The sequence below is a fragment of the Podarcis muralis genome, chromosome 1 (genome assembly GCF_964188315.1).
Source record: "Podarcis muralis chromosome 1, rPodMur119.hap1.1, whole genome shotgun sequence".
Lineage (NCBI taxonomy): Eukaryota > Metazoa > Chordata > Lepidosauria > Squamata > Lacertidae > Podarcis > Podarcis muralis.
Window position 1 is genome coordinate 110042914 of NC_135655.1, and position 17988 is coordinate 110060901.

The window sequence follows — 17988 nt, forward strand, 5'->3', positions numbered from 1 at the left end:
GGTTCTTTGTTTATGTATTCATTTATTTTTATTGAGATTGCGAGAGGTTAGGGGTTCCCGAGCTTGGTTGGTTCTGTTTAGTTGATTGCGGTGTGGCTGATTTGTGTGAGGGAGGCGGGCTAGGTTGTTGGCTCAGGTGAGCCATATTGATTTTTATGCTGTTGGAGGGGATGGGTCATTGTTCTGTTGTGCTGTGTATGTAGTAAAGGTGAACCACACTGGGGTGAACGCAAAAATGCCCCACAAGAGAGCAACAGTGGTGTGACTTGGGGAAGCGTTGGTGAGCAGCGGATTAAGTGGATGTGTGGTGTGTGGATGGTTCAGTATAAATCCGCCATTAATGCAGGATTATTGTGCCAATAAGAGAAGTTTCAGAATAGACTCACAAAAACAACCCACCTATCTAGAAAGGCCCACAGTGAAAACAGAGCCCTCACCAAGGGCTCATCCTGAATTCATTTTATGTGGCATTTCAAGGCATAGGTCTGCTCTTTCAAGCTCTGTGCTTGACTGATTCCACCCCCCCCCCACCAGCCCTGGCGCTTCCCCTGGGAAAACTTGCTCTTTACTGCTGAATTGAACTAATGGCAAACTGCAAAAAACCTGATTTGTTGTTTGTTCTGATTGGCGTTAAAGAGTGGGTTTTCCTGGAGAAAGTAACAGGAGGGAGGTGAGAGCTCTTGGATACAGAACTTTAAAGCTCAGACCTGCGTCAAGAACATGCAGGGCAAAAGAAGTAAGGGTGGATGAGCCCTTAGTAACATAGCTGTCAACTTTTCCCTTTTCTTGCGAGGAATCCTATTCGGAATAAGGGAATTTCCCTTTTAAAAAGGGAAAAGTTGACAGCTATGCTTAGGAGTGAGGCTTTGAAAAAAGCTTCACATCTCAATGATCTTTTATTAATTTTGTTTTGTTCCTTTACAAAGTCATTGCTGTTGTTGTTGTTGTTTTATAATGGTAGGGTGAACCCGGTACACCTGGACGTCTTGGAATGCCAGGTCTCCCTGGACGGGCCATTATGGGACCAAAGGTAATGGCCTCATTTCTGTTGCTTCGTAATGTTCAGTCTGGACATAGTAATGGGCCTAGCGACGGTTGCAATTACGACGGTCCTTGAATCCGAGATATTACTGAGCGCCAAGTATGGCAAGATTTCTACCTGAAAAGCACTGTCGGGTCAAAACCATTGCAAAATCTGAATGTGGATCATCATGTGTGAACATGCACATGTCTGTGTATGCACGGAAAAAAAGCCAATCAGAGCTGGCCAAAAGAAAGACCATCTCCACATCATAGAATTAATGTGTGTTCACAAGCATCACCTGCGCATGAGTTGTAATCCATTTCATATGGGAATTTTGTGACATTTGTAGCAGCCCTTAAATAAAGGCAGATTCATTTTTTAAAAGGATAGTACATAATATTCAAAATTCACCTCTCTAGTTGCATATGTATATTTTTGGTTATATTTGTGGGTTTTTTTAATTGAAGGGTGATCTTGGATTACCAGGACCTCCTGGCCCAGTTGGAGAACAGGGAATAGGGATTCCTGGGGCTAAGGTAATAACCAAATTGGTATACTCATTTAAATTTTAAAAAACAAATTAAAAAATAGAAAATAAACATCTAGCAACTAATAACTGTTGAAAAATGTGAATATGTTCTTCTTTTTTGCAAATAGGGCGATCGTGGACATCCAGGACCACCGGGACCATTTGGACCAAAGGGAGATGGGTACCCTGGCCCACCTGTAAGCAAATGCAATTTTGACAAACTACTTATGGACATTTTTCAATAATGTGTGCCGCCATATTGGGGAATATGGAACATTTGTCATTGCAAAGCAGTTAATAGTTAACCAATTTACTTTCTGATTTCAGGGTCTTCCGGGTCTTCCAGGAGCTCCAGGAGATCAAGGCCCTGAAGGGATTGGGTTACCTGGACCAAAGGTAAAATCTGGTAATTTAAAGTAAAATTATAAAATTATTTTTTCCTGATTCGGCTGTAAGGCTTCTTAACAGGAGTTTGGTTTATTCTATTAAAAATGATTGTAGTGTTTTTATCTAATACTGTTGGGAAATGTATATTACAGTTCTTAGCTAAATATTACTGCCCTGATATATAAACTTCATATTTCCATATATCTCTATCTCTATCTATCTATCTATCTATCTATCTATCTATCTATCTACCTTTCCCTCTGTGGTGTCTCTTAAACCTTGATTTTTTTATTCTGCTTAATTTGTTCTCCTTAATGATTCCTTCCCACAATGATTGTTTAGCATGATAGAAGTAATAATAAGGATGAAAAAGTAAAACTGGACATTGGGAAAATTTATTTTAAAAAAAATATTTTTAGGGTGATCCCGGTATCAGAGGACCAGCTGGTCTCCCAGGCCCAGCAGGAGAAGGCCTACCAGGGCCTAAAGTAAGTTATAATTACTTCTCAAATTGAAACATATATTTTCAGGGAAAATTATTACTGTCTTCTTTCCCTATCTCTCTGCAGCTCTGATAATCTTTGCATTAATTTAGGAATAAAAGATAATAAATAACAGGCATTGACAGAGACAAAAAGTTAATCCAAAGTCCTAATTAAATTAATTTGCTGATTTAAATCATCATCATCACAGGTCAAAGTCAATAGTTCACAAACCACATCATCCATTGACCATTTAGAGTAACTTGGGATATGTGATGTATGGATTGTTGTTTAAGACAACGATAAAACATATTTATTTGGAAATAAGTACCACTAAAATCAAGTGATGCTTCTTAGCAGATCTATGGTTAGGATTGAGCTGTAACATACATTGGCTGCCAGCCATGGACTCTCAAGAACCCACTTGTATCTCATAAACATTTTAAGTAGAAGTGACGTGAAATGTGGCAATGGTTATCACATTTTGCAGGCATATAAGGATGCTATGCTGTTTCTCTATTCAGGGCAATGTTGGACGACAAGGACCACCTGGAGCCTTGGGACCTCCAGGTGAAGGTATCCAAGGACCAAAGGTATTAACATTTCTTGCATTCAGTTTTACATGCGATTTGGGTTGGGCTCAGTTTTTGGCAATTTAGAGATGTTAAAAACTTTGTTATGGGTTGATATAGATTGGAAAGACAAACCAGACCAAAAGTATTTGCCAAGAAGGTTGTCATTAATCAAGTCTGAAAATCAGAGGTTTGAAGACAATCAGATACCATCATACTGTAGTTCCAACCACAAATGATGACGACTAGCAACCTGGTGGCATCATTCCCATGACCCACTGGGCAGCCTTTGGGTTCCAGGGGGAGTATGATTGCAAAGCTGAATCTAAAAGGAATTTATGGAAGGGGACCAGCAGGAGTGGAGCTTGTGGCTTAATTTGACCCAATTTGGCGCAGCTCAGATACAGAAAAGGTTTGACAGATTGATATCTCTTTCTCTGTTCTGTGGGACTGGGGTGCATGGTGGTAGAGCGATTTGTCTGGTTAATTCTGATAATGAATGAGAAGACTCTGTCATGCCAACTAGTTATGCAAACCCCTGAGCAGTCAGCATCCAGAATCTTACACAGACAAGTGACATTCAGCTACCTGAGATTTACAGGTGAGGAACCTGTAGCTTAATGATGAGGAACCTGTGGACCTTCATCATCTCTGATCTTTGGTCATAGAAGATGGAGCTGATGGGTCCTGGGTATCCAACAACATATTGAAGGCCACAAGGTGCTGTAGCACTTTGCCACTACCTACTCCATTGGTTTTCGGCTGGTGGGTTGCTGCTCACTACTGGGTCATGATCCATGGTGGGTCACAACATCTGTACTACAAACATACATAGTGATGAAAATATTAATATGTGGCACCAAGGAGAACATATGCAGAATTCAGTATGCGTGAAGTGCTACATTTGCTGGAATGTTTTTCAATGTAAGCTTATTTATGAACAGACAGCTCAAATAAAAATCATTTCCCTTAATTTTTTTATTTTATTTTTACTTTTAATCAAATTTGTGTAAGCAATGAAGGTTGATTTAGGGAAGACAATAAATGTCAACAATTCTGCCTTGCCTTCAGGGTGAGCAAGGAATTCAAGGAATGCCGGGACCCCGTGGGGCTCCTGGAGAAGGGCTTCTTGGACCCAAGGTATGGTATCAAAATCTAAAGACAGGTTTCTACCTGTTACCCAGTTTAGCTGTTTGAAGTTACTCGTAATCTATTTAAAACAAAAAAAGCAGTGGAATTAATGTTATGGGCATTTTGAAATATATAGTATGGGAAAATTAGACAATTTTAAATTAAGGGGGTTAAATATAGTCATTAATGGCTATGGGTCATGATGACTATTTACTACCTCTAAGGCAAAAGGGTAAAGGACCCCTGGATGGTTAAGTCCAGTCAAAGGCAACTATGGAGTTGTGGTGCTCATCTTGCTTCAGGCTGAGGGAGCTGGCGTTTGTCTACAGACAGCTTTCTAGGTCATATGGCTAGCATGAATAAACCGCTTCTGGTGCAACGGAACACCATGATGGAAGCCAGAGTGCACGTAAACACTGTTTACCTTCCTGCTGCAGTGGTATCTAATTATCTACTTGCACTGGTGTGCTTTCGAACTGCTAGGTTGGCAGAAGCTGGGACAGAGCAACAGGAGCTCACCCCGACCTTCCAATCAACAAGCCCAAGAGGCTCAGTGGTTTAGATCACAGCGCCACCCGCTCTAATATCAGGGGCAGTATGTCTCTGAACCCCTGTTGCTGGTGATCACAAGCAAAAGAGATCTATGCTCCCTACCATCTGCTGCCTCTTAGCCTGATTGACAGGTTTCACCAATCAATTCACTCAAAAGGAGTTTCTTCATACCTTGAGCACTTAGAATGGTTGTGATTATTCCAGAAAATCACATCAGTTACATGGCTACTGACTACAATATCATGCTCTAAGTGCCAGAGTTCTCTCCCTTCTACACCCCAGTCTGCTGAGGGTGGAGTGGGGAGTTGGTTCGGTGGATTGGCCAGTTTGGGGGCTTTAATTATGTCTTGATGTGCTAAGTGGTCAAGAAATTAGGATGGATCAGGCCTGTCAAGTCATGCATTGTGGTTTTTTTTAATGTATGCAATGGGAATTCATATGGTAGAGTCCATTTCTGCTGCAAAATGTAGGGAACTTCCACATAATACTATCTAGTCTTTCCCACCAGTGCATGTTGTTTCAAACAGAGGTGATTAATGTGATGCCTTACGAATGTTGTGCAATTAATTCCAAGGGTGATCGTGGAGCTGCTGGAGAAAGAGGAAGAAAAGGAGAGAAGGGAAACATGGGTGACCCTGGTTCAGCTGGAGAACCTGTATGTAATAATATGCATAAGAAATCATTAATACTTTTTCACTTAAAAAATCATCTAACTACAAATGACACACATTTGAACCCCATGGGAGTGGGAGGAGTGGCACGAAGGGGAACAATTTAGAGCAGGGAAAGCATTAAATACTCCTTTCTCCCAGGAGACTTCTTCTCTCCAAATTCCTTTCCCCACACAAGTATTTGTTGTCGATTGTTTTCTTTTTTTAAACAAACAACCACAACCCTCCTTATGCTGTTTGTTAGTTATAAATTAAAATCATTTAAATACTGCTCTTAATTTAAAAAATCTCAGAATGGTTCATAATCATGCTGTAACTTACTTAACACAGCAAAATAAAATACATAAAACAATTTCAACCTTAAAACAGTAGCAAGGAAATCATACCAGTCAAAGGGCCTTCTTGGTAGTGGCACCCTTCCTGGGGAATACCCTCCCTTCAGATGTCAAGGAATTACACAACTTTCAGAAGACATCTGAAGGCAGCCCTGTATCGGGAGGTTTTTAACGCTTTATGTTTTATGTTTTTAGATATTATGTCAGCAGCCCAGAGTGGCTGGGGAAACCTAGCCAGATGAGTGGGGCATAAATAATAAAATGTTATTGTTATTGTTATTTAATGAATTATTGTCTTTTTAGGGCAGAACCGGAGCAAAGGGCGAGCAAGGTCTAACAGTAAGCAATTAATATTTTTGGAAAGAAACTTCATTTATGCAATATTATCTCAATCTCTGTATGTGTCACTGAGCAGCTGTGAAAGATTTTTTTTTAATGCTTTATTTGAAGAAGGCATATATAGAGAAAGCTCACTGAATATCCAAGTATGTTGTTCAGAGTATTTCTTTATAATACTCCTGGCTATTGGGAAAAGAGGGATAAAGGAGGCCAAATGAAATAAAAATGACATTGTAGACATCACATATTATTTTAAAAAATAAGTCAGAAACCATGGTAGCCATACAACACTAGAAGAAGTCACAAAAATAAAGGAGTGTTTTTGTAGGAAACCGACCAACTATTACCGGTAAATGTGTATTTGTCAAAGTGGTGCTGTAGAGGGAACTGACCTGGGCTGAAGGAGGTACAGATCTCAGTTCCAGGTGTGCTGATGTTGGTGTCTCTGGAGCTCTGTCCAGATAGTACATGGATCTTCACTTTCAGATTTAAGATCAGGATACTTCTTGCTTGGGCTGCTCTGTCTTCAACACCCACAGCTGGATGTCTGGTCCTCCTGCTGAAAGACTGCACTGGTGGACTTTAACCTGCTCACCCACCTTGACTCACCTTTGTGCTAAGTCAGTGGAGGTGCTGTGCTTACTGAGATGGGGATGAGGTGAGGTAAAGTGATAGCAAACGCAGTGGCAACCCCACAAATGCACACACACCTGAAGCTCCCTTGAACTCACCATCTCTGTCCTAGCAAGCAGCAACACTGCCACCAGGGGTGCTCCACTGCACTCCGCACACACAAACAGCACAGTGGGACACCAGCACAGTGGGACACCAAAGACATCCTATCTTACATCCTTGGGCAACTCAGGCAAAATGATTTGATGCATACAAAAGCCAATACAGAATTGGCTACGGTAAAATAATCTTTGGTGAAATGCAGCTGGTGGAAAAGTTGCCTTACTGAAATGTCTCCATTAGGAGAAATAAATTCTATATTTTAAGAAATGTGCTGCAGCATCTGATTGGGATTATAATATTCCCCTGCACACACAAAAGGCAGCCTATGAACTTCCAGGGGTATTTGCATCTACTCTTAAAGCTCCTTAAGCCATGATGCATTGCAGCATTTAAGCATTGACTGAATGGTCCAGTACTTAAGTGCTTAAGTTTCATTGCATGAACAATATTGGCAACAACTCTGATGATGAAAAATGCCTGAAATCTGAGGCATACTAGCAGAGGCCGTGCTATAAATTTCTGGGAATAAAGCAGACGTCAGATAATGTATATGTGCACTCTTGTCTTTTCTAACCTAGAGAGAAGATATAATTAAATTGATTAAAGAGATATGTGGTAAGTTTTCAACAAGCCTTCTCATTCCAGTCCTATGCCTGTTTGTGCTGATCATTTCCTCCTCCCAGAAAATGATTATCGAAACATCTGCAACTCCAAGGGGAAATGAAAAGGTCGCTGTCAGGGCTGCCTCAGGTCCCAGCTCACAAGAGACCAACGCCAAGTCCAGTTTATATACAAAGATGTTTATTGCAGTGTATTGTACGCTCCACAGCCGAGGCGCGCAGCCCCACGTCTGTTACGCTTAGACCGCTGAAGTCCCCTCTGAGTCAGTCCCTCCTCTGCACCACTTTAAGAGGCTTGTGCTGCTCCACCTCTTCCTTTCTTTCCTTTTCCGCAGGGTCTTCCTGCCCCCTGGGGTTTCGCCCCTCCTGGATTCCCCTGACGCGGAATCCCCAGACAGCTCTTCCCCCCTCCTGCGTGCTTTGGGACCTGGCTCCTCCTCCGGGCTCCCTGTTCTTCCGCGCGCCTCCACATTTGAACTTGGCGCGCGTTCGCAACCTCTAACCTTCCTCTTGACAGTTACACTACTCCCGCACTACTCCCCTCCCTTTCCGGGAGGATGTCTTGCTCCGATCTTCCCTCCCTCTCTGCTTTCGGACCTGCTTCCCCTGTCACACTGGAATCTCCACCCCCTTCACTGCGCTCTGGCGGAGAAGCCGGTCCCGACTCCCAGCTCCCACTTTGGGTTCCCCTGCTGGTCCCCTGCTCCTGACGAGTCCCCCCTGTGACTCCCCTTGGCCTGACCACAGGTGCCCCCTTCTGGGAATCCTCCGATTCACTTGAAAGACTCATGGAATCCCTCAAGTCATTGTCATCCTCTTCCTCGCTGTCCTGGGATTCTTCCCCCTCGCTCTCCGTCTCCTCCCTCACCTGTGCCTCTGTCCCTGAACCCCTGACAGTCGCCCAATCATTTGAGATGTCAATTTAATATTTTAAAAATTCACATTTAAATAGTTTATCACCCAAAAAGAGCCGTGAGAATTAGAACACTAACAGATGTCTGCCTTTGGCAGGCACTTTTAAATTTAGCCTACATTGCTAAGTCAAAAGGAGAAAGTGTTCTGTCAGTCCCCAAATATTAGCAGTCCTCGGTCTACAGCCTGATTGTGGCTAATCTTAGATTCTGACCTAATGGGGAGTGGCCAGATTCTGACCTATCGGGGAGTTTGTCACTGTGGGAGGGTTCTTGTGATTCCATCTATCACTGTGAGCAGTGTGAATCTCACATTAGCAATAGATAATTTGAAAGTCTCGGTCATACTAAGGTCTCCATTAAAGCCATCAAGTAATTTAAATTGGTTCTGTTTCATCTGCAATCTTACTTCTATCCTAAGAAGAGTGTAGCTGTTAAGTCGATTCATAGCAGGCTGCAATTGTTTGCCCTTTTTAAATTAAAAAATGCACTTATCCTCATATACATCACACATCGGGAATATAGTATATAATTAAAGCAAGCCATATGGTCTATCTGAATGGATTTGGTTTGTTTTTCTTTTTTGCAGGCTGCGGTATCAAATGCAAGGAGATACCTATGGAGCTTGTGTTTGTGATTGACAGCTCCGAAAGTGTGGGCCCAGAGAATTTTGAAATAATCAAAGATTTTGTCACTGCTTTGGTAGACAGAGTAACTGTAGGGAGAAATGCCACCAGAATTGGCCTTGTCCTCTACAGCCTGGAGGTTCGGCTTGAATTTGGACTGAATAGGTACACAACTCAACAGGATGTGAAACAAGCAATCCGGAAGATGTTATATATGGGAGAAGGCACTTACACAGGCACAGCCATCCGTAAAGCAACACAGGAAGGATTTTTTGGGGCTCGAACTGGCGTGAGGAAAGTTGCCATAGTCCTCACAGATGGCCAAGCGGATAAGAGAGAAGCCGTCAAGTTGGATATTGCTGTCCGAGAGGCTCATGCAGCTAACATCGAAATGTATGCCATTGGAATTGTGAACACTTCAGACCCAACACAAGTTGAATTCTTGCGGGAGCTGAATCTCATTGCATCGGACCCTGACAGAGAACATATGTACCTCATTGACGACTTTAATACTCTTCCAGGTAATCATGGCTCTTAAAAGAATTACTGGTCCCCACAGATCTTCTTCAAGCTTTTGGGTGCCTCCAGTCAAAGATTACCCTCTACATCCCTCACTAAAGATCTTGGAACAACATAGTGGATGTAGAGCATGCCATGTAGGAATGTTATGTTCATCCATATATCCCAAAGCTATAGAGATAGCTAACTTTTCTCAGGCCAAGGGCTGCATTGACCCACATTCAATGCTCTGGGGTCTGCATGTCAGAGTGGTCATAGCTGAAGTGTAAAAGCATGCATAGTTGAAGGGTAATATATGTTTTTTAAAATAACAAAAACAAAAAAACCCCACACTAATAAGGAAACAGGACAGAAAAGACTTAAGAATGAATATAAACAACACTGACATGGACCAGAAATAGAATGGATCACCCAGTCCTTCTCTTCTCCCTTTGTGACCCAGGACATAAGCAAACAGGAATGAGAAGCTGAGATTCTCAAAGGGAGAACTCTGCTAAGACCTCTGTTGTTCTCAACTCAGGGCAAGGGGGTAGGAATTAAAGCAAGACTTTCTTATGCATTTCCCTAAATTTACACAAATAAGAATTTCGTATTGTAGTTTCTGCAGCAGTTAATAAATGCTTAGGGCAAAATATACCAACTTTTGTGCAAGCACAAAAGCATAAAATATGATGTGCAAATTCTTGCTTTGCAGAGGGGTGGGTGCCATGCTGTTTTATTGTAATTACTTGTATGCAGTTGCGAAGCTGCATGCTCCGGCACTGGGGGCGGAGAGCAGGTGGGGGCGTGGCACATCACCTGCGGGGTGGGGCTTGCATCCCGGGGGTGTGGTGTGCTGCCGCGGGGGCGTGGCGTGCATCCTGGGGGTGTGGTGCCCAGCCTGTGTCAGGGGGGCGGCCGTGATGGGCACCACCCCCTCCTTGATGGCGCCGGGGGCAGTGCACTCTCCCCATCCCCCCCCCCCGTTCCTCCGCCAGTGTTTGTATGGTTTTTATAGGGGGGGTGTTTTGTTTTTTCTATGTTTTTAATGGTTCTTATTATTATTATCTGTAAACTGCCTTGAGTCCCATCAGAGGAAAAGGCTTATACTCAGAGCACACTCATTGAAATTTATGGGCTTTATTAACCGAAGTCCCCAAATTTCAAGGGGTTTGCTGAGTAAAACTTAGCTGGACACAACCCATTTACTTTGACATAAATGGCTATGCTTTCGGGGTTGCCATATGTGAAGAAAATAATGTTCTAACAGCTATCACAAGACTTAAGGAACAATAACTTTTTAAAAAAAAATTGTTTCAACACAGTGAAAATTACAAGAGTAATATTATTTCTTGAACAAAATGTATTTTTTCCAACATTTGGGATTTTTAAATGGATTTTTATTTTCTTTTGTTTCAAGCTTTGGAGTCCAAACTTGTTAACCAGTTTTGTGAAGATGAACATGGGGCCTTAATATATAATCGGATTGGAGCTGGAGGAAGCATAAATGGACCATCTATCCACTCAGTATCTTCTCGTTCTTCACAATACATATTGCACACAAACAGTAATAATGGACAGTCAGTTTTATCAAATGAATTTGAAACAACAGTGAAAGAGGATTCTATAAATCTTGGCCAGCCTTCTCAACCATTAATCCCGGTACTCATTGGCTACTGGATATTTTCTGGATTCTCTCTTTTTACTTGTAGTGATTATTATTACTTATTAAATTTGTATATCACCCTTCATCCGAATCCCAGGACAGTTCACAGCTGAAAAATACAAAATGATAAGGTTTTCTTTAAAAATTAGTTGCAAATAACTGCCTTTACAGCTAGTATTTTGAAACTGAATACTTATTTTAAATAAGTAGCTTAGTTAGCCATTAAGTTATTTCAATGAAGGATCTAATTCCAATGCTTTTAATTTAAAGGTAATTTTATCTAAAGCCTGCTGCAATCACCTAATTGATGCTTCATGTTTCCATAAATCAGGAAAAGACTATTTGAAAGCTGTGGAACCTACATTTTAGTCTTGAACTTGAAGCATATATGACTTTCATGTGCAAAGAACCAACACAAGTGGTTCTTTGTGGACAGAAGTAAAATGAAGCAGGTCTCTATTAGGTTTCCCTGTATCACAGAACAAATATTTATTTATTTGTTTATCTATCTGTCTATTTATCTATCTAAGCTGCTGTTCCCTATAAGGTGACATGGTGGGTTACAACAATGTAAAAATACAATATTAAAATCAGTTAAAACAATTTACAATCAGAAGAATAGGTGGAGTTCTAAAAATATATATCTCAGATATCAAAAGACTAGAGGTGCATCTTCAGCATATGACAAAGCTGAACAATGCAAGAGACAGATGCAGCTTTGTGGGGAGGGAATTCTTCAGCTTAGGGCACAGAGAATGTCCTTTATGGGGCCACCACTCCATGAATTTTTGAGGGCGGTGGAACTACCAAGAGGTTTCTCAGCCAAGAGGGTCTGTAGGGAAGGAGTTGGCCTTTCAGATATTTGGGGCATAAGTTATTGAGGGCAGTAAATGTAAGTTCACTGGTGATAAGTCCCCACTAAATTTTAAAATTAACAAAACTGAATTTGTTTCAGACCAAAGAATTGCACAGGTCATCTCATGAGAACTACGATGTGGAACCTGATGATCTCTCATCTTTGTCTCCTGTTAAAGGTAATCCTTTTTGCAATCTAGTTCTTAACAGGATATGCCTCATAGGCAAAACAAAAAGAAACAAACAAACCTCACCACCCTTTCCTTAAATTCCTAGAGGGATAGCCATTTTAGTCTGCTGCAGCAAAAATAACAAATAATATTGTGACACTGCAGGTATTATTATGGCATAAACCTTCAGGGATTAAAATCTTCTTCATCAGCTACATGACATGTCATCCCATCTCTTGAATGGTTTTCTCTCTCTGTGTGTATAACATTATATTCTGCAGCAGTTACTTCAGCACTGCCATCATTGCCATCATCACCATCGTCATCACCGCCATTGGCATCGCTAACAGCAGAGAAAACGCTCCCACCTTCTCATTCATCAGCTTCCTCCATGCCACCTACACCCAAACCAGGTCATTACATGTATCAAAGTTTTAACGCTCTTCCATTTTCCCCTATATATAATAAAAATGTAATGATGTCGTTGTGCAACCCTCATTGGAGGATTTGCAGTGCCTCCTCGCGATCCGGGATTTGCATGAAGCGGCAGTGGGTGTGGAAAATGAAGGCAGATGTTTGAGTAAAGCAAGGGGGGAGGGAACTGCAAGGAAAATTGGGTTATTAAACAATAGCTGAAGTTGGAGTAAAGTATAAAGAAGGTACAGGCGTCTCCCCGCTTATGCGCATTCGACTTATGCGCAACTGCGCATATGCACGACGCCTGAAAGTAAATAAACCCGTTTATTCTGCAAAAGGGCGTGAAGGGGGCAGAAAGAGAGGGAAAACAGCAAAAATTGTGCGAAAAGGGGGGAAATGGCCATCCCATGAGCCTTTGTAACTGCAATCCCATGAGTCTTTGCACAGATCTTTGAAGCCTGTGGAGAGTTGGGGTTTGGAGAGAGGCTTGGAGGGAGCAATTGTGGAGTTCAGTGGATTTTTGTGGGTTTCCAGAGCTTTAGAGGGTGATTACCCGATTTTTATATGTGATTTCACATAAACACGTGGTACCCAGGAACGCCACCTTCACATAAGTGGGGGAGACGCCTGTCCTGTGGAATATTTGAGGGCTCCACATCTTTTATCTCTATCACATGAGGCAGCTGAGAAAATGAGCAGGAACAGGTTTGAATATAGGAAGGGATTGACACAGAAAAGGGGTGGGTAGGTGTGTTTAAATAAGGGTAGAGAAAAATTGAGAGGAAAAGTTTTAAACAATAGTAGAGATGTGAGTAAAGCAAGATTGGAGAAATACTGAAGAGAAGAAGAAACTCTATCCATTTATCCATCCATCATGTGGGGGGGGGTAGCGTATATCGGCACTACCTTCATAAATTTAACTTCTAATATGGTAAATGTTTGATTAAATTTGAACTTTATTGCCACAATTACTTTTGTAAAGCACTATAATGAGAATAATTATATTTTTTTGTTTTTGTTTTAAAGAAAATCTCTTGAGCCCTCCACAATGTAAATTAAGATTAGATCAAGGACCATGCCGTGTGTATATTATAAAATGGTATTATGATAAGCAAGCCAATTCTTGTGCTCAGTTTTGGTACGGTGGCTGCGATGGAAATGCTAACCGCTTTGATATCGAGGAAGACTGTAAAAAGACCTGCGTATTTTCCTCTTGAGGTAGGAACCGAGGCTTTTCTACAGACTCTTGTAGTTCTGGGAAGAGCCTGTGCTGACACTGCCCCAATATTTCAAAGAATGCTGCTTTCCTATGCATACTTATGAGCGAGTAAGCCTCAGTGAACAAACTGGAATTTACTTATGAATAGACTTGTCTAGGATCACACTTTCAAGGGTTTCATGATCGTGGAGAGGTTCATGTTACACTTGTGTGTCTTTTCACTCTCACCCAAGATCAGAGCTTCAGAAATAAAATATGAAAAATCAAGGTTGCGCATGAAAAAGTAATTCTCAACATAATACAGGTTGTGTGACCTGTGCCACACACTGTCAATACCATACTGTTAGTAGTCCCACTGGTTTGTGGGCTTAAACCTGATGTTCTCAAACTGCATGGCGGGACCCCCCCCCCCCCCCAAAAAAAAAAAATCACCTGCAAAATATTTGTAAGAGGGTGGAGGAAGGTTGTGACTTAGACCTAGCCAAAAGACAAGCAGCAGCTGGGGATCACTGTGTCTCAGGGGGTCTTCTCTTTTTTCCCTCCCTCTATGAGTTCCAATAATCTGCTAGAGGAAGAAGCTATTCTGCCGCGTCCTCTTAGAATAGATCAATGCCTTGAGCATCCTGAAGCTGCGTTGTTTACTTCTTCCAATCTTGTCCCACACATCTGCCTGGATAAATAGCTCTTTCACTTTCCCATTTACCAGATTCTCCAAGCGAGGGAGAAATCCTAACTCCTTACCCTCTAGCAAAGAAGAGAACTGCAGTCTGCTGTGTACCCACCATACATTTAAAGCACAGCCCCACCAAAGAATCCTGGGAACAAATTCTGGCTACAGTTCCTAGCACTGTTAACAAACTACAGATCCCAGGATTCTTGGAGAGGATGTGCTTTAGATGTATGATGTGTACACAGAATATTTTCAAATCTAACGTAAATGATGCTCTGATAAGCAACTTGGTTACACTGGGGAAACAGTATAACAGGAAATGGTGAAACAAGTTCTGGACACAACACTCGGATTTAATTTTGCTTTAATAGAGAAATTCCTATTTATCAGTACAAATTATATAACTTGTCCTATTTTACAGATGGCTGAAGGATATTAACAGAGACGCTCACCGAGCAGAATTCAACAGAAAAGATTGTTAGCCAAGAGAGGGGAGATTTTGTGCAAATGTATTAAGATCTTTTTGTATTTTGTACTTGATTAACAAGAGGAAAGATGACTGGTATCCTCAAACCACTTATTCCACTGTAGTCCTACTGAAGTCAATGGAGCAGTCTATCTTCTATTTCCGAAACAGAGCTTACATGCAGGTGCAATGCTAAGACACATACTGAGGCCACACATACGTTTGGATTGTATCATCACACTGCTCAGCTGACAGCAAGGCATTGTGTCATGGGAATGGGAAGGAAAACAGCCTTTAAATCTGCTTCAAATGGTTGGATTTAGAGCTGATTTAGGTGGTTTGGCGGGCCGACAAGGGGGGGAGGGGAGATTTCTGAAAGCTGCTTCCTTTTCTGTTCTACTCACAGAAACCATATCATTGGATAACACCCTTCACATCTGAAACAATCGTGCATGCTTTGTAGATTGTAAAACATTAATAAAACAAAAATAAACGTTGTATCTTATATTGTGAATAGAAACTTCCCCATACTGCGGCTGATTTTACCCTGCCCCCTGCCACGTTCACTTTTAATTTAGGAGCTCAGCCGGGGCAATAAATAACCAGGAAACAATGGGGAGGAGTGATTTGCCAATTCAAAAGGGTCTCATTTAACTCATGGTAGAAACATGATGTTAAGAACCCTGTTGTTTCCTGGTAATATGTAGTTTCACCCCTGGGAATCTAGAAAGCTATATGGTACTATGTTTGCCAGGAAATGTTATGAATTCCTGTATGAGGGCTCTTTATAGGACTTTCCCAAGAGCTAGCAGCCTCCAAGAACCTAATAGGGCCAGCAAAACTATAACCCGTAGTTACCCCTTTCCTTATACACACATCAAATTCTCGCTCCACAATTTTCAGTTTGCCTATGGACTATATTCCGGAATAAATGAGGATTTCTATCTGTTGGAATCTGCAGGTAAATGTTACTCAGGGGTAGAAATTTGATACTTCTTTAAGGCTGCAACCCTATGCACAATTATTTGCAATTAACCCCAAAATGGAAGCGTACTTCTGAGAAAGGAGTATTGCACAGGTTAGGGTTGCACAAGTTAATCCTAAAAACATTATTTTACACTAACAAACTCCTTGGTCATTTACATCACTTGATAAACTAGTTGGTTCCAGCTCATGCATATAGCAGCAAAACATGGTTAAGAGTGTTACCGTATTTTTCACACCATAGGACGCACCGGACAATAGGATGGACTTTGTTTTAGAGGGGGGAGAACAAGAAAAAAAAATTCTCCCCCTCTCTGCCCAGCGCCCCTTCAGCGAAGCGGCAGGAGGCGCTGCGCAGAGAGGGGGAGAACTTTCCCCCTCTTGTTTTCCCGCTCTAAAACAAGGTGCCATTTAAGGTGCGTTCAGGTGGCTACCTTGGAAGCCTGGAGAGCAAGAGGGGTCGGTGTGCACCAACCCCTCTCGCTCTCCAGGCTTCAGGTTCCTTTCGACCTGCTCTTTGGGGCTGGCTGGGGGAGGCCCACCACCAGCACCAAAGAGCAGGTCAGGGAGCAGCGGAAAGGCGCAGCAGAGAGGCTCCTGCCATAGCCGCGCGTCACCTCTCCAGCTGGGAGAGGGTCGCGGGGCTATGGCTTCTTTAGCCCCGTGCGCGCTCTCCTGGCTGGAGAGGTGACGCACGGCTATAGAGGCTCCTGCCATAGCTGCGTGTCACCTCTCCAGCCGGGAGAGGGTCGCGGGGCTATGGCTTCTTTAGCCCCGCGCGCGCTCTCCCGGCTGGAGAGGTGACGCACGGCTATAGAGGCTCCAGCCGGGAGAGGGTCGCGGGGCTATGGCGTCTTCGCTCCATAGGACGCACACACATTTCCCCTTCATTTTTGAAGGGGAAAAAGTGCGTCCTGTAGAGCAAAAAATACGGTACTTTTAAAATAGCTCATAGCATTCCAATTATGCTGCTGAAAGTGAATATTGACAAGCAGGCAGCATGGCAAAATTACCTGTAAAGCTACATTAAATGTATCCAAATAAATTGTATATTAATATGGCTCAGTCCTAAAACTTGCTGAACCAAAATATAAGAGATTAGAATGTGGGCATCAAACACTATGCCATGCTAGTTTCACAAAACTACTGCTTGCTCAGTAGAATACTGGCACTGCAGGTAGATACATCAGTGCTGTATATATGTTTCAAAGTGGGTTGTTAATTTGTTACCTCTGTCAGCATATGCCCATAAATATCTGCATTCCATGTTTTTTGTTTTTGTTTACTAGCATACATTTATCAGCATTAAACGTGCAAGAGGTACTTTATGCATAAAATATACTAAAATACTTTTTGCACTAAGTGTATTTCTGTGCCACTAGAAAAATCTGAGAAATCTGCAAAACTAACATCTCATCTCACTGTGTTTATTAAAAGTGACTGTGTCTTTTAATCACTTCATATGAGGAAGATATTTAGAACTGAATGTTTGCTTTTGTGAAAAATGTAACCAAGAATAAATGATAATCTTCTTTCAAAATAGATTTATATACAGGCTGTAGTCTCTGTCCAATTCATAAGTTTACCTGGATCTTTCAAGTGCCTTGTGGATTTAATGTTAATGTTGCAATCTATGCATGCTTACTTAAGAGAAAGTCCTTTTGAAGTCTGTGGGATTTCTGAGCAACCACACACGCGTGGTTAACAAAAATCTTAACTTCAGACACATTGTACATTATTTAAAAATATTGCAGTTGCTGGCATCTCAAACTTATATTTAATATGCATGCACACCTTTCCACCAACTAACAGAATACCTGTTGTCACAATAATAGTATTTAGTGATATTTCATGGCAATAATAATTTCTGAAAGCCTAAACATTTTTAATTTTATTTAACACATTTAATACCCTGCCTTTCCTCAAGTAGCCCAAGAGTGCTGAAAACATGTTTAAATAATTATTTTAAAAAACAACTTGACATTTATTTTTTTTAAAAAAAACATAAAACCGCCAAACATTAAAACAAGAAGAAGAAAAATGCAATTACCCTAGAAAAACATAAGGAAAACATTTTAAATCATTTCAATAAAGGAATGTTCATTTAGGGACCACCAGAATCCTTCCTA

General features: G+C 41.6%; 1 protein-coding gene across 3 annotated transcripts in view; it reads left to right on the forward strand.

The window, feature by feature from the left end:
- Nucleotides 1-17401, forward strand: part of LOC114584541 (uncharacterized) — a 47551-nt gene extending 30150 nt beyond the window's left edge. Inside the window, exons 22-37 of one of the 3 annotated variants that reach the window (XM_077937022.1) lie at nucleotides 962-1030; nucleotides 1492-1560; nucleotides 1682-1750; nucleotides 1881-1949; nucleotides 2360-2428; nucleotides 2947-3015; nucleotides 4066-4134; nucleotides 5252-5332; nucleotides 5987-6022; nucleotides 7336-7372; nucleotides 8878-9435; nucleotides 10833-11074; nucleotides 12034-12112; nucleotides 12388-12516; nucleotides 13547-13738; nucleotides 14831-17401. In XM_077937022.1, the coding sequence (XP_077793148.1) occupies nucleotides 962-1030; nucleotides 1492-1560; nucleotides 1682-1750; nucleotides 1881-1949; nucleotides 2360-2428; nucleotides 2947-3015; nucleotides 4066-4134; nucleotides 5252-5332; nucleotides 5987-6022; nucleotides 7336-7372; nucleotides 8878-9435; nucleotides 10833-11074; nucleotides 12034-12112; nucleotides 12388-12516; nucleotides 13547-13737 (1836 nt within the window). In that variant the 3' untranslated portion in view covers nucleotide 13738; nucleotides 14831-17401. Of the gene's footprint in view, nucleotides 1-961; nucleotides 1031-1491; nucleotides 1561-1681; nucleotides 1751-1880; nucleotides 1950-2359; nucleotides 2429-2946; nucleotides 3016-4065; nucleotides 4135-5251; nucleotides 5333-5986; nucleotides 6023-7335; nucleotides 7373-8877; nucleotides 9436-10832; nucleotides 11075-12033; nucleotides 12113-12384; nucleotides 12517-13546; nucleotides 13739-14830 lie in introns of all 3 variants that reach the window. The other 2 variants (XM_077937016.1, XM_077937027.1) reach the window with 2 other exon arrangements.
- The last annotated feature ends 587 nt before the right edge of the window (nucleotides 17402-17988 follow it).